Source organism: Drosophila erecta, unplaced genomic scaffold (assembly GCF_003286155.1).
Source record: "Drosophila erecta strain 14021-0224.00,06,07 unplaced genomic scaffold, DereRS2 tig00000000-arrow-pilon, whole genome shotgun sequence".
In the NCBI taxonomy this organism is placed as follows: Eukaryota; Metazoa; Arthropoda; class Insecta; order Diptera; family Drosophilidae; genus Drosophila; species Drosophila erecta.
The window spans coordinates 18,863,337-18,885,618 of NW_020825194.1; the positions used below are offsets into that span (position 1 = coordinate 18,863,337).

At 44.6% G+C, this 22,282-nt stretch overlaps 4 protein-coding genes across 9 annotated transcripts; 1 reads left to right on the plus strand and 3 right to left on the minus strand.

The window, feature by feature from the left end:
• Positions 1–229: 229 nt before the first annotated feature.
• On the minus strand, positions 230–958 carry LOC6552521 (DNA-directed RNA polymerase II subunit RPB9). Its single transcript, XM_026983991.1, has 2 exons — positions 857–958; positions 230–794 (listed from the first exon to the last, which is right to left on the minus strand). The coding sequence occupies exon 2, from the start codon at positions 787–789 to the stop codon at positions 400–402; it is 390 nt and encodes a 129-aa protein (XP_026839792.1). The 5' UTR covers positions 790–794; positions 857–958; the 3' UTR covers positions 230–399.
• A 662-nt stretch (positions 959–1,620) lies between these two features.
• On the plus strand, positions 1,621–5,861 carry LOC6552652 (protein suppressor of hairy wing). 3 transcript variants are annotated; one of them, XM_026976324.1, is made up of 7 exons: positions 1,621–1,981; positions 2,284–3,150; positions 3,220–3,647; positions 3,705–3,837; positions 3,906–4,096; positions 4,166–4,290; positions 4,357–5,861. In XM_026976324.1, the coding sequence occupies exons 2-7, from the start codon at positions 2,299–2,301 to the stop codon at positions 5,478–5,480; spliced, it is 2,853 nt and encodes a 950-aa protein (XP_026832125.1). In that variant the 5' UTR covers positions 1,621–1,981; positions 2,284–2,298; the 3' UTR covers positions 5,481–5,861. The 3 variants fall into 3 exon arrangements, with proteins under 3 accessions (XP_026832125.1, XP_026832124.1, XP_001979912.1); XM_026976323.1 differs by having other exon boundaries at positions 1,623–1,733; XM_001979876.3 differs by having other exon boundaries at positions 1,719–1,794; positions 4,357–5,621.
• Positions 5,862–5,867: 6 nt separating this feature from the next.
• Positions 5,868–7,955, minus strand: LOC6552651 (TRAF3-interacting protein 1). Its single transcript, XM_001979875.3, has 4 exons — positions 7,734–7,955; positions 7,560–7,677; positions 6,936–7,501; positions 5,868–6,874 (listed from the first exon to the last, which is right to left on the minus strand). The coding sequence occupies exons 1-4, from the start codon at positions 7,866–7,868 to the stop codon at positions 5,924–5,926; spliced, it is 1,770 nt and encodes a 589-aa protein (XP_001979911.1). The 5' UTR covers positions 7,869–7,955; the 3' UTR covers positions 5,868–5,923.
• Positions 7,956–8,080: 125 nt separating this feature from the next.
• On the minus strand, positions 8,081–20,725 carry LOC6552650 (histone-lysine N-methyltransferase, H3 lysine-79 specific). Of its 4 annotated transcripts, none has more exons than XM_001979874.3 (5): positions 20,353–20,725; positions 19,136–19,247; positions 11,394–11,591; positions 9,381–9,979; positions 8,081–9,137 (listed from the first exon to the last, which is right to left on the minus strand). In XM_001979874.3, exons 2-5 carry the CDS (start codon positions 19,181–19,183, stop codon positions 8,882–8,884), a joined length of 1,101 nt encoding a protein of 366 aa, XP_001979910.1. In that variant the 5' UTR covers positions 19,184–19,247; positions 20,353–20,725; the 3' UTR covers positions 8,081–8,881. The 4 variants fall into 4 exon arrangements, with proteins under 4 accessions (XP_001979910.1, XP_026832126.1, XP_015009766.1 ...); XM_026976325.1 differs by having other exon boundaries at positions 20,187–20,564; XM_015154280.2 differs by lacking the exons at positions 19,136–19,247; positions 20,353–20,725 and adding an exon at positions 11,828–12,177.
• Between the last annotated feature and the right edge of the window lie 1,557 nt (positions 20,726–22,282).

The following is a 22,282-nucleotide window of genomic DNA, read 5'->3' on the forward strand; positions in this document are numbered from 1 at the left end:
CATTTTTGCAACAAAAAGCTTAGTTATTTTCTCTTCTGAATATGTGCATGTGCTAAATATATACACTTTTATTGGCAAATGAAGATTTATTTTAATTTGGTTAAAATAGTTTCGGCGCAATGAATTTAATTATTTATTTTGAAGCCTGAGCTATTCAAATTAATGTATTGGAGGCTAAACTTTGTACAACCCAAATAGATGTCCTTCACAATCATAGAAAACACATTGATTTTTTTCAGTGTGACTGTTATCTCATCAATCGGAAACCGAGAATGGAGCTGCACGTGGGATGTTTTTGCGGCATAGCCATGGGGGAATTGTGAATTTGCGATTGCAAAGTGCCTTTACGTTGGTGCGATTACTTAGGACTACAATTACGGGGCGATGGGTCATCTGTTTCTACTCCGTCCATCGGTGGGTGCAGTTCTGGTTGGTACACACGTAGTACAGTCGCATCTCCTCTTCGGCGCGTCGGGTTTGCGCCTGGAAAAAGACCGCCTCCCGGTGGGAGCACTTGGGGCAAGCGTGATCTTCTGTGCGCGGCAGCGTAGGATCGGAGATCACGTCGGGCACAATGTGGGTTAGCTCGTCGATTTCGTGCATAATCTTGTTGACGTAGATGCAGTTGGAGTCCGCCTCCTGTTTGTAATCGCAGTTCCGGCAGGCGTACAGCAGGATCTTGTTCTCCTTGTCCTCCTTGGGGTACAGCATGTTGTTGCACTCCTGGCAGAACCGAATGCCCACGAATCCCGGGCCCTCCGTGTGTGCGGCGTCAAAGGCAGTCGTCATGGCGGCTAATGGCATTCATTTGTTGCTAGTTAATTGCAATTTATGGGTAAATCCGGCTTTTATTTACCTTTTTATTCTTGCAGTTGGCGAAAGTGTGACCGTGGCAAGGCGGCTTAAATATGCCAAAACACTCGGCGAGATATACCGAATTAACATACTAACCTTAACCCTTTTGAGCATTGCTACCTTATTTATTTGCTTATTTATTTTGTGCCATATTTGGATATGCATATTTGCATATTTGTGCCCACAGGATCTATCATCTAGAACCCTGTCGTGAATAATTATTAATATAAGTTGTCTATGAAAAATATATAAAATGATACATATGATAAAATATATAAAAAATATGTATCTAAGCAAAAAGGTAAAAACCGTTTACGTTATGTCCAATACAATAGTATTACCAATTCGCTTTCCTCAATATATAATTGTTTAGGCTGCCTGAAGGTAGCAGTACAATCATTTAATTCTACACGTATCCAAATCCTTTAAAAATAAAGAAAGCCATATTTTTATATGAACTTTTTTGATTTGGACGGCCTGAATACTGAGCCTAAATAAAACAATAATTTTAATTTTTCTATAATATTCTATGAAATAAAGTTTCGCATACAATTTTAAGCCCAATAATTAGAGGACCGACCATTGGCTTTGGTGAGTCATTATTGTTGGATCGTAACTATTAAAAAAAATTAAATACAATAAATAGCAAACCGGGTATCGGTAATTCATTTTGAATTTAGATAAGAGTTATTACGAATTTCCGAGCCAGAGGCCTTAAAACCAAGAAGGTTCTTATACGATTTACGGCGGTATGTTTAGAATATATTTTCATGGAATAAAGTATTCTTGTAGTGGTATTTTACCACCTTCAGTCGACGGTCACACTGCATTTTCATACACAAACGCTTGTCGTGTTGGAATTTAAAGCATAAAATTAGGTAAATTGTGATTTATTATCGGCACTGCGGCCGAAATCCTGTAAGGAACACAACGCGTTCTGTAAGGAAATGTTTGTGAAACTAATAAGTTAGCCAGTGACTTGAATATTGTACTTTCCTTATCGCCGATGACAGCAACTTTCTTTCGATGCGGAGCAGAAAAGTGCATTTATAATCAGCAAAAGAACTAATTAAAACCGATACTCCTCGTCCTTCGCCGGCGCAAAAACCCATTTAATATTTGAAAAGTATGCTACGGATTTCCGGGTGTATTAGAATTATTTGCTACCCCTTTGAAACAATTTAATTTAAGAAGAAAACTTGTTGCGTTTTCTGTGCGTCAGGCGCTGGTAGTGTTGTCTCGCTCACACCAAGGCCGATCGAACGTACAGATCGAACTCAGCGACGCCATTTTTTCTTAGCTGCTTTTGGGCGTGTGTTGGTGACGCTGGCAAAATGTGATGTTCAATAAATCACGTGCCTAAAAGTAGACTAAGGCGGACAAGTGATCCTGATCCTGAATTTTCACTCAAATCGATCTCAATTGCAGGCTGGTATAACCAACATGAGTGCCTCCAAGGAGGGCAAGGACAAGAAGGGCAAGCTGTTGGGTGTGGAGAACATTTCGCCGCCCAAGGATAAGCGTCCGACCACCAGGATGAAGCTCTTGAATGACGTGGGAGCCGGTGAGGATTCCGAGGCAACCACCACCGCATCGAGAACTCCATCCAACAAGCAGGAAAAGCGTGGCAGTGTCGCTGGATCGCGTATCAAAATACTCAATGAAGAAATAATGGGCACTCCGAAAGCTGAGAAACGGGGCGCCACCAAGAGCACAGCAACGGCTGCCTCGACTGTGAAAATCCTTAATGAAAAGAAGACACCCAGTGCCACCGTGACAGCCGTGGAAACTGCCAAGATCAAGACGTCTCCCAATAAGAGAAAGAAAATGGAGCACTATGTACTTCAGGCTGTGAAATCGGAGAATACCAAGGCGGACACCACGGTTACCGTGGTCACCGAGGAAGATGAGACCATTGATTTTATTCTAGCAGATGATGAGGAAGTGGTGCCGGGCAGAATTGAGAACAACAACGGCCAGGAGATCGTTGTCACCGAGGATGACGAGGATCTAGGCGAAGATGGGGATGAGGACGGTGAAGATTCATCGGGAAAGGACAACACTAGCCAGACGAAGATCAAGGAGATCGTGGAGCACGTGTGCGGAAAGTGCTACAAGACCTTCCGTCGCGTTCAGAGTCTGAAAAAGCATCTGGAGTTCTGCCGCTATGACAGCGGTTATCATCTGCGCAAGGCCGACATGCTTAAGAACCTGGAAAAGATCGAGAAGGATGCGGTAGTGATGGAGAAAAAGGACATCTGCTTCTGCTGCAGTGAAAGTTACGACACCTTCCATGTAAGTCATAAAAACTGATACGTAGAGAAGTCAGCATAGCTTACGCATACCACAATTCCACATTTTCAGCTGGGTCACATTAACTGTCCCGACTGCCCCAAGTCGTTCAAGACACAGACCAGTTACGAGCGCCACATCTTCATCACTCACTCCGAGTTCAGCGATTTTCCTTGCTCCATTTGCAACGCCAACTTGCGCAGCGAGGCTTTGTTGGCGCTCCACGAGGAACAGCACAAGTCACGTGGCAAGCCGTATGCATGCAAGATATGCGGCAAGGACTTTACCCGCTCCTACCACTTGAAGCGCCATCAGAAGTATTCATCGTGCTCATCGAACGAGACCGATACAATGAGCTGCAAGGTGTGCGATCGCGTCTTTTATCGCCTGGACAACCTGCGATCGCATTTGAAGCAGCATTTGGGCACACAGGTGGTGAAGAAGCCGGAGTACATGTGCCACACGTGCAAGAATTGTTTCTACAGCCTGTCCACGCTCAAGTAGGTTTTCTCCTTGATTTTAAAAAACATGAAGTAATGCTTGGTATATTCCCGCAGCATCCACATACGCACGCATACGGGAGAGAAACCATTCGACTGCGATCTTTGCGACAAGAAGTTCTCTGCATTGGTGGCCCTTAAGAAGCATCGACGCTATCACACTGGCGAAAAACCGTACAGTTGCACTGTGGTTAGTCTTAAAGCTTTCCGTACCTTATCATACATATTGTAGCATCTCGGTCTCCTCTTTCCTTTCAGTGCAACCAAGCATTTGCCGTGAAGGAAGTGCTAAATCGACACATGAAGCGTCACACTGGAGAGCGTCCGCACAAGTGTGATGAATGCGGCAAGAGTTTTATTCAGGCCACCCAGCTACGCACCCATTCCAAAACCCATATTCGCCCCTTTGCCTGCGATCAGTGCGACGAAAAATTCAAAACAGAGAAACAGTAAGCTGTCAAAAATGCTTTCCTTCATTTCTGTTGGCCTTGCTTACTTATCGCAATATTATTCCGCAGACTTGAGCGCCATGTGAAAACCCATTCTCGCACAAAACGCCCAGTCTTCTCCTGCGCCGAATGCAAGCGTAATTTCCGCACCCCAGCATTGCTCAAGGAGCACATGGATGAGGGAAAACACAGCCGTAAGTTAGAGTTGACTAGCAATTATCTATAATCTATAGCAATAATCCTACTCCTACCCTCTGTAGCACAACAACAACGGGCTTCAAAGCGCTCATCCGCCAAACTTATGGAACGCACGGATTGCGCCATTTGCGATAAGAACTTTGACAGTAGCGATACTCTACGACGGCACATACGCACCGTGCACGAATGCGATCCGGACGACATTTTCGGCGTTGAGCCCCAGACATCGAAGCGCGCAAAGAAGGACATCGAATCGGAGGAGGTTGTACCAGTGGCGTTGAACACTTCGGCGGGCTCGTTAATTTCCAGCCAAACGGATGGCAATGGCGTTGTGGTGCGTGAATTCCTGGTGGACGAGGGCGATGGCGAGGCCCAGACCATTACCCTAGAAAACGAAACATACACAATTCTGCCCTTGGACGGGGCCATCGAGGGAGAGCAGCTGACGGATGAGGCTGCGGTCAAACCCGAGGCCAAAAAGGAGGAGGCGCAGGTCTCGCCGGTGGTCAAGAAGGAGCAGCGCAAATCCCTGGGCGCCAGTCTGGCCGCTGCTATCGCTGATAACCTGGAAGAAGCGTCGAGCGAGGATGACTTCAGTGGCGAAATCCTAACGGAGGAGGACATAAAGCTCAAAGAAAACGTGGGTAAACTTATCGACATGCTAGTGGATCCCCCGATCTTAAAGAAGTACGGCTGGCCCAATGCCCCCGAGGAAACGGTGCTCTGCAAAGTGATCGAGAACTGTGGCCACGACCTGACCAAAGGTGGCGAAAACTACGCTGAGCTTGACTACGGTAGCCGCATGCGAGAGTATTGCAAACTGCTCTTTACCGTGGTCATTCACAACGATTCCATCAGGTCGCTGCTCAATAATTTCCCCATCGACGATGTGATCGAGTATGTACTGGGAGATGAGGACCAGGAGGAAGGAGGATTGGGCAAAGATACTGAAGACAACGAGTCAAATTCAGATTATGAAGATGAAGTGAAGTCCGTTACAGACGGTTCTAAAAAAGGAGAAACCAGAGAGAAACGTGAAAAAACGAAAGTTTCGGCCAAATCCGAGAAGAAGGAGATCATGGCGAAAACTGTGGATAAGGATAACTCAGAGGAGACTAATAAAGAGGTGGCCACGGAAAATAAGAAAAAATCGATCCCATTGGAAGCCGAAAAGGAAAAGGTTTGATCTTCCAGCCTTTGGTGCATGCTTACTATTACCGCACAAAAACAGAATTCTGGAATCGAAAAGTTGAGAGATGTTTATGATCGCTGATGGTTTTTACACAATTTGTATTTTTAAGATCGTTGGTTTCGGTTCAAGCACCAAGTGACCTTAGAAGAAAAACTTACCGTCTGTTGTTAAGTTGTTCGTTTAAATATTCAGACCTACATACTTATGCATTAACAAATCACCCAAAAACAAACAAAACCAACATATTACATATCAAAGATATTTTGATATTATTATATAGATTTTATATATTTTTTGATTGAAAGATGTTACCAAGCAATATATGCATTGCTATTTTTAGAGAACTCTTATTAAATATAAAATCTAAAAAATCAATATTTGCGCTAGAGCTCTCTTTAATTCTCAACAAGCTGTTATTGATATTTAAGTTTCAATGGTTACTGTTCCATCATCAACTTCAGTATGCGGGCGTTGTTTTGCAGGATCTTGTGGCGACTCTCGTCGATGAGCTCCCGGTACTCTGCAATGCTGGCTTGGATTTGCTGCAACTGATGCTTCAGGGGCTCCGTGGCAGATGCAGTGAGACTCTGCTCCCTCTTTAGTTCCGTGGAGGCCTGGGTGTAGGTGTCGCGCCACATCGTTAGCTCCAGCTGCATTGCATCAAAGTCCTCGGGTATACAGTCCAGCAGTTTTCCCAGCGGACCGATCGACTTAGTAAGCTTTTGGACGACGTCGCGGACGTCGTTCACCTGGCGGGCAGATGTTTGACGGCCAGCTTGTGCTTGAGGCGGTTCCACTTCGGCGCTCTGATTGACCAGCTCCTTTTGTGTTTCCAGGATCTGCTGCACCAGTCGTCCCTGGGCATCGAGCTGTCCTTCCAATGCTGGCTCCTCACCGCCACCTTCAACAATGTCATGGGAGGCGGAGTCTTCTATGATCACCAGGTTCTCTCCGTCATCGTCCAAGTCCCCAAAGGTTTCCAGCTTGACATTTATGCCAGACATTTTGATCTGGTCGTTTGGCTGCAGAACTATCTCCACATTGCGACGCCGTGGAGCTCCGGGTCGTGCGGAGGCGGGTCGAGCGGATGGAGGTCTAAGTGAGGTTCTGGGCCGTTGATTCGCGTCCTTGGAGTTCTCCCTTGAGAGAGGAACCTCCCGCTTCGCTTCGCTGCTGTTGGTCTCCGGTGGAGAACTAGTTTCTGCCGGCTGCACCGCTGGCTGGGATGGATTCTCGTTGGGAGTAGGATTAGGTTCCGGTTGTCTATGATTGCCACTAGAACGGCGACTTCTGCTGGAGGATTTGCGACTCTCAGGCTCAGCTGGTGGAGCCGGTGGAGATTCGAGGACAGGTCCCACCCCTGCCTCCTTCTCTTGTAATGGAGGAACCTATTTGGGTATATGGATAACGTATGGATTTGTATTTTATAGCTTAAACAAAGTAACTTACCGCTTCCGACTCTGGCTTATTTGGTGCGCTTTCGGCAGCAGGAGGCTTGGAGGAGGCTCCTCCATCCACTGGCGACATAGACAGACTGGGATTATCGCTCTCGATTGAAGGCTGCAGCTTCGCCTTCGTCTTTTGCTTAACAGGTGAAGGACTCTTTTGCTTCGAGTTTTGCCGACTTAACTTGGTGTCATCCTTGGGTGCCTTGGACTTCTTCTGGGACGCTTTATCCTTCTCGGTGGGGGGAGTAGATCGGGACGCCTGCTCGCTGGCCTTGCGTAGTTTCTGCTCTTGAGGCGATATGCGTTTCTCCTTGCGTCGCTTGGGATCCACGTCCTTGCCGGCAGGTGAGGGATTCTTGCTAGGATTTTTAGTTTCTTTCGGAGCTTTGGTAGTCGTCAGTGGTGTTTTGCTGTGGGAAATCACCACCTGGTCCACAACGCTGTCCCACTCCAGGTTCTTTTCCGCCACACTGGCCATGGCCTGGAGGAGTTCATTGGTGAGCTCCGGTTCCTGGCCAGCAACTATTTTTGATGTGCGCACTTTCAGATCCAGTTTAGTTGTCAGTTCTGGGAAAGCAAACACCTTGTAGTTCATTCAGTGAAGACCCTTGTAAACCAAACTCACTAGTTGCATCGATCATCTTTTGCAGAAATCGCATCTTGTCCTCCCGACTGGTTATATTCTCGAACATCTGCTCTTCCGGCGTATATAGTCCATCGAACTTGCTAGTTTGCTTGATAAACTGTCCACAAAAAGGGCTCAACTTTCGTATTCTTTATCCAGGGAGGCAAAACTTACGTTACTGAAAACATCCATTAGAAATCGGAATGGCGGCTTCTTCAACAGCTTCTCCGTGAGAGGCGGTTTCTTGACGTACTTGCCCAAAACCTTTTGGGTCGCCAAGATAGTGGCATCCAGATCTTTTTCCGACATGTTTGTTCAACTTTCTCAATTGAAATGTAGTTAACTAGCCTGACGGTTTCTTTGTTTGGCCCGGCCACGTTGTCCTGGCAACCGAACAGGTGAACTTCCCTAACTTGGCCAGCGCGCTTCCATGGAAAAATCAGATGCAGGCATTGAAAAATGTTTTTTGAAATGTTAGCATTTCAAATCCATTCGGAGACTCGTAAGTACACGAAGACACGTCGTTTGTTCCAACACAACTCTCACTTTATTTTAAAAAACATTCTCACGTACAACATGACTTGGCTCGATATGAGTGCAGTTCGATATTGAGGTTTCTGGGATATACATATATCATATTTAGGTGTATATATTGTTTTGTGGTGGATGCTTGCTTAACAATTGAGGTTACGGTTTTAAAAAGAACGTTTGCGGTTTAATACTTTGGAAAGCTACAAAATAAATTAAAATTACACGTCAACAGTTGGCCAATTTCGTGTGTTAGCGATCAGAGCAGTCCAGTGGATTGTTGTGTTTTCCGGCGACTATATACAATTAACATTAATAATTCTCATAACTAAATTATACACAGTGTGATTAAAGCTAGAGTCATACAAAAAGTAAACATAATGGGGGCAGGAGGGCGGACAGGAGGACAGTAGGCTTCCGGATCTGTTCGACGCGGCTCAGATCGGATCTTGCAAGCAAATTGGCGGCAATTATACAGGGCTGACACAAGATCAAAGTAAGGGGGACAGAACGGCCTTGTCATCGTACTACAGGTTTACATAGCGCAGCGCTTAGTTTAGGTATATAGTTTAGTTTAGGTTTTAGCTCAGTTACATTTATGTTTAATCGTATAGGTAAGGTATCGCGCATACGTGTCGATAGATATCAGTATTTATATTACATTTAGAGTGCGGCATTTCCGTGTGATGCAATATGCTGACCTAAGTCGTCTCCCCAATGCGCGGCAATTAAAAACGAATTGTTAAAATTAACTCTCTGCGTAATTAGGCTAGATTGCGTCCCGCCGACTGATGCTACAACTCAAAGAAGTCGTCCTGCTGCTTCTCCAGCCGCTTCAGCGAGTTCTGAACTCGCCGCGTCTGCGTCGTGTTCAGCAGGTGCGCCGTGTCCGAGGAGTTCCCGCTGCCCGTCGAACTGTGGCGCTGGTACTGCGACGGACGGTCGTTGTTGTTGGTCTTGTAGGAGTTGTTCAGCGGATGGCGGCGCTGCGGGAAAACGTCGGCGGTGGCACTGATGCAGATGTCCGCATCACTTTGACTGCTGACCATACTGAAAGGCGCACATAAATGAAAACATTAGTAGAAAGCATTGGCAGTTTAAATATATAATTTCACTAGCTAGCGACTCGTTCATCACTTCATCGGCTATCACTTCCAATTTCTATTGGTTCTGTCACTTAAACAAATTATGATTAAATGATCTCGATAAAAATGCTTTAAATACCAATATCGACAGCCGAATGAGTTGAAATAATGATTGATTGGGTCTCTTTTCAGTGGTGGAATTACTTACTCCTTGGAGCGCTCCACATATTTGCGCGACTCGGAAATGGTGTTGTCTATCTTGTTGAGGAAGTCGTTCATGCATTTCCTGTTCTCCTCCTCGGGCGTCATTGCTGCCACCGAGTCCAGGCTCTTGCTCTGCTTACCGCTGCAACCACCGTGGCCGTGCATCATCGATGGATCCTCGTCGCCGACCTGCACCACCAGCAGTTCCCCGGCAATGGAGTACGGCCGTTGTGGGGGCTGTTGCTGCTGCTGTTGGTTGCCGCCGGAACGCGATCCTCCGGAAATGGGGCCGGTGCCACTTGTGTTGCAGCTGCTGCTGCTCCCACTGCTGCTGGTGCTACTGCTGCTGCTGCTGATGTCGTTGCTCTTCATGAAGCTCTTGTTGCTCTGGCTCAGGTTATTGGCATTGTTGTGCGCCTCCCGCTGTCCATTGGCATCCGGAGTGCCCGGTGGCGTGGCCAGCACGGCATCGAAGGCGGCTATCGAATCGCCAGGCACCTGGGGATAGTACGGGGAGTTCTTCTCCACTGGCACCAGGAGAAACTGACGCAGGAACAGGCTGTCCGAGGCGAAGAGGCGGTTGGCCCGTCTTATTTGCTCCGTCTGAAATGCAATACACGGGATTTATTTATAAGCTGGCGGAGCTCATCAATTACGGCCAATTGAAGCGCTGACACATGATTGATGGATGAGTTTGATCGACGGATGGATGAGCCGGCTAAGACGCATATATGGCCAATCGGGTCAAGTGGCATGCAACGATTTTTTCTGCTTTGGCTTACAGGGACGTCTCAGATCTGTCGAGTCAATAAACTTAATCTGACTAGGCAAATATTAGTCCAGTGCTAACTGAACAGTCGAGCTCTCGTTGTGGACATAAATCATATGCAGCAATCTGTCAAGTCGCAAGAGGGTGTCTAAATATGGGGCTGCAGCATTTTCCACAGGTCCACTGTGATAACGAGACTGATAAAGATCCAGACTAAATGCTAGGTACTTGTCTCCAGACTGACTGTCCCTTCCCACATGTCGCTATCTAATATTTGTCCAAGTCACTAGACACTTATCACATCCCCCGCAACTTTGGGAAGGTGTGGGTACGGTCGTAAATTCCAAGAAGGCACCAAGTGGCATGTGCTTGGGGCAGATGGAAGTTACCGGGGCAACATGGCCATTATTGAATCGATACACTCAAATCCCAGGGAGTTGACATTTAAAATGCAAAGGGCTCGCGTGCCGGCAGCACTAGTAAAGCTTCCCAAAGGGGGTAAGAAATCAATGGATGTGGTGAAATGATTTGGTCAAGATTCAAAGCTTTAGATGCACACAATATTCTATGGAATCTGTTTAGTGGGAAATGGCTTCGTGACTTCAATAGGTTTTTGGGAAGTAGCACTTCTGTGTTAGTTTTTCAATTACAAAAGTTTAAAGGCAGCATTTTGAGATCAATAAATTCAAATGAAGCGGCTGACATTTAACATTCAAAGGGGTTAGCGTGTCAGCAGTGGCTTTTGTTGTTGATAAACCTATTTTGAGGCGCAATTAAAAATAGTACATGGCTAAAGGTTTGTTTCAATGTGGGTAAGTGCATGTAATGATACTTTTGCATATTTGCAATTTACAATCGATAGAAAGATACATTTGAACGATTAAAATCTGGCATGAAGGGTTGTATAATTGATTGCCACTTTCTTGGAACTTGATTTTATAGTGTTACCTTCATGACGTGTAGAAGACAATAATCAAGAAGCTGTGAGCTTCAGTTGGAGATTCTCCCCTACGTGTCAATACTTCACTAAAATATGCAGCAATCGAAGCAAAACAAATGCCATTGTATGGGAATTCCGGGAAATAAGCATATAAGGCTAGGAGCTGCTCCAAGTTGTTAAGATGCCATGATACCAGGAAGTGGTAGCCACCGTATGCACTCTTGGAGCTTCCCGCCGTCTTCGCTGTGGTGCATTGTCGAGGAATGTGGAATGCGGTTGATGATGGCTTCTCGCGAGGATTGACTCACCGTGCAGCCGTACTTGAGGGCGATGCCCTGCAGCGTGTCCGTCTTCTCGACGATGTGCCGGATGAGGGTCTCATTGTTCCGGAGGCTGTTGCAGCAGGTGCTCCCGTAGCGCTTGAGGGTGCGCCCGGAGTCCCGGATCGATTGCTTCTCGTTGAACATGAATTCCGAGTCATCCATGTCGGGAACGATCTCTTGAAACTGCAATGGATATGGGAATTAATTCAGATGGTTGGTTGGTATATTATTGTATTATGTTTATTATAGTGATGTCATGGCCAATTCGCAACGCACACAGGCACAGGCCTATATGTACACATATACCTATGTATGTAATTGTAATTTTGTTACACAGGCACTGATTTTGAACGCAGTGTTGGGGCGACTAAAGTGAAAAGCGACTAATTTCCGCATTAACTAATTATGCGCGCACTCACCCGAACGCCGCTCCTTTGTAACGGTAAATGCAGCTGCAACTCAGCTGCAACTGTTACAGTTACTCCGCCGCAGAGCCCCAAATCACACACACAGGCACACACTCATGGCAGGCCTTTCAAAACAGAGCGAGCGAGATGGCGCGAGAGAGAGAGTGGTAGTGGGTGGGTTTGGGGTGGCGTCTTTACCGCCCACCTCTCTCACCCTGCCAACAAATTGCGCTAATATTTGCACACGCGAGTGCACTGTTTTATGGCAATTTGCGATTTTTCGATCCAATTGTGATTTTCTGTTTACTACGTGCTGCAGTGTTACCAGATGCAGCGTGAGGGACAAAGCCAACGGGAACACTGTCACCTTCATTTCGCGTTGCCAGACCGTCTTATCTTGGCGGCACATTTGAAACTATCAACTGCGCCTACGAGCGAACTTAAAATATGCTAATTAGTAACCAGTTACTACTTAAATACAGATCACACAACTACTAATAAGCTAACAACATAAATAACCAATTTAAGTTTACTAAATTCTATAATAGGGGAATAAATGTGGTAAAAATGCGTTTGAGGGCTCCCCTGAATAATTAATATTAAATAAATGTAGATGCAAACTTGTAAAGAAGGCGCTGCCACCCTGACTTAACAAATTGGCGCGCATTTCAAAAAGGGGGAGAGCAGTGAGGGCACTTTTATTTGCTTTTGCTTTGTCTCAAACATCCAGACGCTGTTAATTTTTCAGTTTGTTGGTGTTTCTCCGCCTGCACTGGGTAATTTTTTCACGTGATCGGCAGCGTAAACGTCTTCAAATGTATTGTATATATTTAGCCAGTCAGTCAGTCAGTTCGAACCTGTTTGAACAAAGCAGGTCGCCAGTGGGTTTGTTATTTTGTTATTTTTCTGTATTTCATCCCAGCACCAACAGCTGCTGCAAATATTAAAATTAGTGCGGTGCCGCTGCCTGATAATTAACATGTGACTTTATTCATTAATGGTGGCTGAACATTGTATGCGCAATATTGCTGCATTATTGCACTGCCCGGCACAATAACTACCGCATATTTGCATTACGGGCTTTGGCCATAATCGACGTGAAACCGGGCGCGTTAAGGTCCACAACAAGTTGTTAGTACACATACCATGCTTTCTGTTCAAATGAGGCGCAATCTCTTGCACCATTTTATTTGCCTTTCAGCGTGTTACTTCCTATGTTTGATTTATTTTACCACATTTCCAGCTAAGCAAGCAGCGTAATGCTTTCAATTCTAAAACTTGAATGCCTTTTTCTGGCTCTTATCGTTGAGCCTTATTGCTTATTTCTTGGTTGTTCATAAATGTATTACTTTTACACTTACTAAAGTGAGTAATACATTTGTCGGCTGGTGATCTATAATTTGTTGCTTAGAAAATCGTGGTGACCCTATTGCCAGCGCTGCTTTTTCGATGTATTGGTCGCCATTTATTTATGTTTGGCAAATATTTTGCAGATAAGCTGCGCAGATAAGAAACCCACACTGCTAAGGCAGCTCTCTATATAGTTCTCTCAATAGTTTTCTTTAGTTACACAGATTTTATTCTTATATTATATATGTATTCTTATATCTTATATCTGTATATTCTGTATATCTAGTGGATCCAGCGAGTGACGAACGGTCATTGACATGGGATCGAAATACAATACGCATACGCCATGGTGTACGAATCAGAATTTGTGTGGGACTGACTGTGATCTGTGATGTGCGATTTGTTACCTGCGGAGAAAGCTCTCACCATTGCCCATTCCGAGCACATTAAGAAAACACCTGATTAATCAGCACACGAGCTGCTTCTGAGACATGATCGTACTATATGTTATAGCCTCATTGTTATCGTGCGCGTTTATTGGCGCAGAAATGAATGTTAAATGCTTTTTGGCACTTGGGCTCTAACAGAGGAGGGCTTTGAGCCCGTATATTGAGACATCAGACATGCTCGACTGGCGCTTCTTCATTGTGAGTCACTAATTTGTGTGAACTCGAGGGGCAGCGAGTTCATCGCTGGATGGGCAATTATCGCCTACGTTCAAAGAACTTCCAGCAACGAAGGTCAAGACTCGGAGCCACGTTAGTCCACTTCTCGTTGGCCGATTGGCCCATAATCAGAGCCATAAATTATGCGGCTAATGTGGCTCAGGCACTCATAAATTCAACGATATCGCACGTAATCTATTTCAATTTGCTGCCTTTCAATCGCGCTTTGCAGCTGCTTGTGCGGTGTGTTTTCGTTTTCGTTTTCAGATTTATGGAATTGTGCAAGCACACGAAAATTATAACCGAAGGTTGCACATAACTAAGTAAAACGGCTGGCCAGGCACTATCTTTAGTATTAATTAAAGCGCCCAAAATTGGGAATTGCAAATTGATAAACAAGCGGTACGAATCGGGCGCAGACAGCCAAAACAATTTGTATGCACGGTACGTGACTGAGAAGCAAGAAGCTCCATATACCCATTCAGATATCTGGAGCTCGGTTGTGCTATTGTTGATGTATGGGAAATACTCGTCCCATGGCCGCGATTATGCCAAACAAAGGCGCTTCTTGGCAGCAAGACACGTGATCTCCGGTGGATTCTCTTGCTCACTCGATACTAAGATTTGAGTGGCCATATCTGGATGACTCAGGCTGGCCAAAGGTGAACCTATTCAGTTGGCAGTATGCGAAATTGCTACATTTCAGCTGGAACAGTATCTAAGTTAAACAGTCCTCGACCTAAAAATGTATGCATGATGTATAGTCAAGAGGATTCATAACCAATTCTAAGCCAGCTAGTAAACAATGCCGTGTTTGTTGGTGGATCAATCAGGCACCTAAGCCCCCGAGCCTTGATTTAAATGTCTTTGGGGGGCATTACTGGGAAAGTACCCATTGAAGTGACTTTATAATGCACCCGAAGCTCAAGTTGTCCCAGCGATATCAATGAACCGCTTGTATAACCCGCATGTGAATATCTGGAGTGTCAAGTGTCCGGGTCTTAAGTGGTCTTTGTTTATTTATATTTGGTGATAAATTTAATGGATGGGTCGCTGGTTCTGGGTTCTTAGTTCTTGGCTCTAGTTCCTTCAATAGCACACGAGCTTATCGTCTAGACAAGTTGTTTTAGCACCTGTTATTTGAGCATTTGAAGGGCAAGTTGTTTCCTTAACGCTTAATTACTAGTGCTACGTGCAAGTTCCATCAACGTGACATTTTACGATATTTAAAATATTTGGCGAAGATACTAATGATTGGGGTAGAGTACATTGTTGCAGTTGTGGAATATCAGCCACCAGCTTTTGGTGATTTTTGTGTTCATGAGAACTGCTTAATTGATTAATCAGTTAAATAACCGAGTGGTTGGGTATTTTTGTATATATTTGTAGGCAGTGTGACACAAACTAAGCAGTAAAAACTTTCAAGATCTTCAAATAAAAAAACAATGGCTGAAGTTTGTCAGGCAAGTGGGAAATGGAACCCTTCAAATTATCAATCTCTATAAACGTTGTTTTATTTCCTAATGGCGTTGCACTTAGACGTGTGATTGATTGTCCGCTGGCTTTCATAATACCCCCATATACCTATATACTATGGTTGTGGGTCATTAAAAAGCAGCTGAGCGGCCCCCAAGTGACTATCAATATGATTTATAAAATTATTAATTATACGTCTACAACTACTTCAGTTCTTGTTTTGCAGTGTTTGCCTAGCTGGCTTCAAAATATATGCTTCGGAATGGGGATTTCTGTGTTTCCAAGCTCTGTGACTTTTGGTTGACTAATTATTTGCTGATAAGATTGCCGCCTTTGTTCGCAGAAGAGGGTGCTGCCTTCGTTTATGATCTATATAGGGTGCGATCAAAGATATAGGTACGCCAGCAATGCACAAACAAGGAAATTTTGATCGGGGTCTTGGAATTCTACGTCTTGGGGCCCCAAACCGTTCGATCAGCACGTTCCAATTGTGATAAGCCTTCTGTGTGAAAGTCAAGGCCAGTTTTCCAGCCAAGATCACAAAATCAGCTAATGCCGCACACAAAGCGCCCTGAAAGTCGGCCTATTTGTTCTTTATACAAAGGCAGACTTATCTCTGTCTTATTTCGGAATTGTTTTCCCATTTTTATGCTGATTATTCGAATTTAAAAGACAGCTAGCTCGACTTCAGCGTCACAATCAAACAATAACGCATATCAATCGTGGAATTTCTGTAGATTGACACTTTATTTATAAGCAATTTGAACCGGTTGCAACCGCTAAATCAGACAAAAACTTAAATATAGACAGCCGGTAATCGCAAATAGTCTACACAGAAAGATCCGAACAAGCAAATAAATAAAAAACCACAGCGAAAACCAGTCTTTAAATCCCACTGTGCAACAGGAAGCCCAACTCTGTGGTTAAATTTATCTCCGAGAATGGTACGGACATTCAACTGACTCACTGGCATTCCCGAGATAAAGCTGGGATTTCACACATTAAAGAACCCAGATAAGCCCAGATAAAATCTGCGATTTTTAGCTACCACTCAAACTATGATTTTTATACACACATTAAGTGCAGTTTTAAACTTTGAAACCTCTGCGAAAGTATTGCTCTATATTATCCCGAGGTTCACTAATTACTTTTCGTGACTTGATCATTGCACTCCATAAAAAACCCAACATGTCTAGCATCTCTATAGGTCTGAAAGGCATTAAAACGTAACATATTTGTAGCCTAGACTGTAAATTTGTTAGCATGCTAAGCCATAAATTCTGGTCGAGCTGAAAGTGCAAAAGGCAGCTTTCTTTTGCTCGGTATAAAATTGGTTTTTCAGCGCAGAAATGCAAAAATCAAAACTTAAAGCCATGCTTTTTGCGACTAAGAACAAAATATTCAGCTATATTTACATAACTATATTCAGAGAACTGAACAAAGTATAGTAGTGCACGAGTATTATATCTTTCACTGCTGTGATATACGATTACATGGTGTAATAGCCACCAAATGGCAGCTTAGCTTTTGCGCGTGACCCAAATTCGTGTTGAGCCCAATTATACCCAAAGTTATCGCCAAATAGCCGTGAGCCACAGGCCAACCTCGCTTTGTTGGCCCGCCCGCATGCAAGCCATTACCATACGGAGGGACTTTCGGTTCGCTGCAGGTGCGGAGCAGCTAGCTAGCTGATTAGCCAAGGCCAAAACACCACCCACAGCGGGCCAACATGGCCGCGATCAGCCGAAGATACACCTGTATTTAAATGTAAGTGTGCCAGTCGAGTGAAGTACTCGTGCATGCCATGTAAGTTTGGCCTACAGCCACTCAGCCGAGGGACAAAGTTGGCTGGCTCTTCTGGGGAAATTCCAGGGTATAGCGCAGACGCAACTGCAGAGGGCCACTGGTGCATTGCACCCTGTCAGGCGGCGTATCTGGTTGCAAGGTTAAGGATATTTTTAGCAGAGCAGCCGGAATGCGAAGCGAGGCAAGAGTTAACTTTATACTTGGTGCAATGTGCATTGGCCCAATTAGCGGCTGCAGTCAGCGTATAAAATGCATTTTGTGCTCGCTTCAACTTGTTCTCGCTTGCGGCACGGCGAGAAATTGTATCTGCATTTGAATTGAAAGTATCTTCAGTTGTGCATTATCTGTGCTTGCATATCTGAGGCTGACACTGAACTGATAACCAGTTTCGATAATGCACCCATAAAATTCAGCTTCTGCTCACGCACGCCCCTTCTAAAATATGGCAAAATACGTCACTGAATATTTGAAGACCACTTTCGTTTCAAAGCACATCTAGTTTCTAATTCAAAAGTATCAAACGAGTTATCAAGCCAAAAAGTATCTTACATTCCAAATCTTTTGTTTCTCTTGTTTTGATTTAGAAACAGCCTCCTTTTTCAAAGCATTGCATCTGAAAACATTTCTGCTGCTAATTATTTGTGATTAGTTTTTCCTTATAAAAGACGGCAATTAAGCACATATTTTTTCGCGTGCACTGGCTGTGCTGCACGGCTATTTTTCCACACTCGCACACCCATTGGCCATTTGCAATTCAAGCGGGGAGCCGCATAAGTTGGTGGCTGTAGCTGCTTTTGGCCAGATGTGCTCGTTGTTGGCTTACTCATCGCGCTGGTTCGCTGGCCACGATCTTAGCACACTTTGGAGGCACTCGGATTCGGAATCGGATTCGGATTCGGATGCGGATTGGCAACTGCAACAGCAACACACGCAAACGCCGCCAGAAAAGATACAAAAATAATAAATAAACACAACGACACCAGATAGAGAGTGGAAAAGAACCCGAGGAACCGAAAGAGCAACGCTCATTCAGAAAGGCAGTCGCTTTTTTGCCGGGTAATGCGAGACCATTTCGACATGATCGTGTTTCGCAGAATAATTTATTATTTTGTTGTCTGTTGCCGAGTGTCTTTTGGCCAGGTCTTTCCTAAATGCGGTTAAGCACTCCTCCACTTCCTCCACTTGCCCCCGGCGGGCCAAGTTCTCACCGCTGATCGTGGTTGGCTTAGGGTGTGCTACCATACTTGTATACCACACAGCTTACAGTGGGGGTCAAAAGAATGGGGCTTTGTCGGAGAAACAGTGTATTATAATATAATACAGTGTATTATAATAAAGACCAGCATCTATTTATGTATAAACCAAATTTTTACTTAGTTCCTTTCACTTCCTAATAATGTGTAGTATGCCCACTTGCCTGTGGATCCGTTGGACTTCCTTTCTTGGCCGCGACTGTCTTGCATGCGCTTAGACTCTGGCCCAAAGCCACCAGTTGAAGCCAAGAGCTAACGACCGCTTATTGCCGTGACTCCGCAGCCTTTGGCGAATCCGCAGTGTAGAAACATATTAATGATCGCACAAAGAGCCAACAGAAGTTGGGTTCACCTCTGCAAGAAAGCCACCATATTGTCGTCATCTCAAAAGCGTTAAGAGTCGATGCCATAAAGTTCGAGCTCCATGCTTTTCGAGGGGCTCCATACAGAGCTGAATATGCATGGCATTGTGCTTTAGTAAACTACCTTTCGCACTTTTCCTTCGACCAATAAATGTGATAAACAACAAATGGTTTTTAAGTAAATACCACAAATTAGCGGATCAAACTATAGGGTGACATGACTTTACGCCCCAAGCTTTGTATCTTTTGCTCGAACCAATTTGCGAGTCGTTTGGCCGCCTAACGATTGTAATTCCATCTGTGATTTGTGTACGCCCTAATTGTAAGTCGATTACCAGTTTCCTGTTCAATAATTATGGATTCGTAATTGGCGCCGACACCTCACAGTTTTCTAACTCAATTGCTTACCTGCGAGTGCAGCTTCCAGTCCTTGTAGGCCTTCACTATGTAATCCATTTCCGTGGGCTTGCCTGTTTATCTGTACTTCTGTTTTTCTGCTCTCTGCTCTTCACTGGATCGCCTGCATCGAAGAACATAAAAATACTAAGTACACTGCACTCACTGCCAGCAATTAACTTAAATTCGTCTTGGCCACATCATTTGCGCCACAATTATGAAACAATTATACGATTTCGAGATTTCTTGATTCGTGTTTCTTTTTTTATTCGGTGGCTGCCATCAAACGCGGTTGTGCAATTTCCGAGTAATTGTTCAACAGGCTTTACTTTAGTTGGGCTTTGCGCTCTAGTCAAGGCTGGCAACAACAAATCTGCGTCTTCCCACTCTTTCGCTTCTTCTGTCTTCTCCCAGTGTCTTTGCACTTGTGCAAATCTCCAGAGCTCGTGGGCGTCGCTTTGTGTGTGTGCGTGAGTGTGTGTGTGTGTGCGTGTGTGTCTGTGTGTGCCGGTGACGGCGACGTGTGTGAGCGAGTGGGTACAGTGGGGCCTCAATAAGCCGCACTGAGCAGCAACAATTGAGATTTATTACTACTAAATTACACCAGCAAAACTATGGAAGATGCTATGAGGAATATGCTTTCAGCTAGCATAAATAATTAGTTCGTACTGAATTTAATAAAAATGCACATTAAAATGCTCGACCTAATGCTGGCAGCTGCCAGCTGAGCAGCACAGAAAGTGAAGGTCTTTCGGCATTCCGCGTTATGGAGTTTGAACTGTACGCGAATTTGTTTTCCGGCTGCGACAAATGGAAATTTGTATGTACCGCGCTTCGTGATATTTTGCCAGTCGACTGACTTTTTGTCAATTGTTACTTTTTATCTAGCGAACAAATATCCATTAGCTTGTAGGATTTTTCTTGTTTCGTGCTGCGGCTGTTACTTAAGTTATTAATTTGAGTGTGGCAGCTTCTGTGGGACAGCGAACAGCCTTTGTTTATGGTTTCTATTTTTTTGTTTGTCACAATGCAAATGGGCAGATCACCGCGTGTAAATACACACAATTGAGTCCAGATGCTCGTCGCTCGTCCCATGGCAACGACAGTAAGCGTTCTCTAACTTTAGTAGTTTAGCAGTTGTGCGTATATTTCACTGAACAGCAACTCTTCGCTTTAATATTCGTATATGTGTATATCACGATGTGTATATTCATGATTTCGGCACTCACAAACACAGGCACAAAAGCAGCGGCGACGGCGACGACAACGCGATATATTTTATACGTTTTTTTCCAGCTTTTCGCCTAAACGCTAAACGGAGGCACTAACTAAGTGAACTTAGCCAAAACAACTAAGAGCGCAGCAGGCGAGCGACCAACTCCAAGCAGCACTCAAAAACAAGTGACGGCTGAAATGACTGCCGCGCCAGCAGCGACGAGCGAGTGCGATTCTCCGCGCTCGGGGAGACTCTCTTCCAGAAGACTCTCTTCGGGCGCTCAGCTGGGCTCTCGGCTTTCGGTTTCTTCGGCTGGAATCGAAGAATGGCATTGTGGCACTATGGAGTGCACACACACACTCAATCGATTCGTGGATGCTGGCTCACTGCCTGCGAATTACTACTCGAAGTACTCACTGTACGATGATTGCGCCTAATTCGAGTGATAATAGTGATAGCAAACACGTTGGGCTGCCCAGCTGGCGAAGAGAACTTTACAGGCACAGTGGACGCGTATATAATGAACTGTGCTTTGCGTATCACTAAGTTTATTGATAAACTTAAGATTGCAGCGGTGTCCCTTACATAAGCCGTGTTTAAAAATAATGAGGATGGTTAATTTTTTATGATTTATAAGGAATCTATATCAAATAGATTTTACTTGTGTGCTGAGGCGTTCAAATAGTCAGTTCCATCTGATCTGTGCAAGGATATACTCGCATTTAAGGCATTTTTAGTGAGCTAGCTAAAATGTAATACAGACTGCGAGCACTGTACACAGTTAATCGTTTGTAGTATGTACATATCCGCAGACTTGTGATATTCATTTAAGCAGCTCCCGCTGTTCTTCTTGATTATTAGATGATAACTGGATGGCGGTGACAGGTGCACAGGTACAATGACTGTCAAGTTCCCCGCGTTTTCCACTGGGTTTTATTGCTTTCCTACAGTTCTCCCCAGTTCGTCATAGGCTTAATTAGCATGCATGATAAGCCCACGATCTGCGGAGGAATCCCTTTTTCAGCGATGAGCAGGGAATTTTCCAGCGAACGGACGTCATCGTTTGCAGTGCAGATTGCGGTAAAAGGTGAATAACTATTTTTGGAAATCCGGTGATTGTGTCTACACGCCCGCTGCTGCTGCTGCTGCTGCTGTCAAAACAAAAGTTTCATTATGATTGGGCCCACGAATTCGTGTTGTTTTCGGAGCAGATAAGCGGCGAACGACAGTCACAGAACAAGGTAATCCATGTTAGATATACTGTTATCGATACCCCTTATCTCTGCGCACCTAAACGGACCGACTAGCCGTGCGGTGCGGAATGCGTCAGCTGCCAAAAACAGGGCCCGATCTGCTCCTGTTGCCAATGGCTGATAGTCCAAATTACAAGAAGTTGATCAATTTGTTTGTTTTTGCATGCAATATGGGAAATGTCCTCAAACATTCAATTGCAAAAATGGTATTGAAAGGATTGAAGATACAAAGAAAACGTACAATGAGACTGTTATTGATTAAACTTTATACAACGAGTTATACTTCTTTAGGGATCCAAAAATATAAATATATTTTATTGTATGTATAAATATATATACCTTGCTTGGAAACTTTCTACCCCAATTAGGTTAACTACAAAGACTGCTCCAGAATGTAGGTCACCATTTTAGTTGCTGCTTAAGAGACTTGCAGGCTGATTCATTTGATTCAATTTCCTGCGAATTTTAATCCACTTTCGTGAAACGGCGTCGAAATGACGTCGATTTGAGCCCCCGAACTACCGCCCTTCGCTTCTCGCCCGGCAACAGTGGGATTTACATTGTGAATCAAATGTGTGCTAATTGGGCAGACACGTTCGATCCGTTGACCAAAAAGTATTTGTTTACTTCGCGCCTTGCGAATGCATAAAGCCTTTGGGTGTCTTCCCAAAAGTTTGGTTAATAACTTTG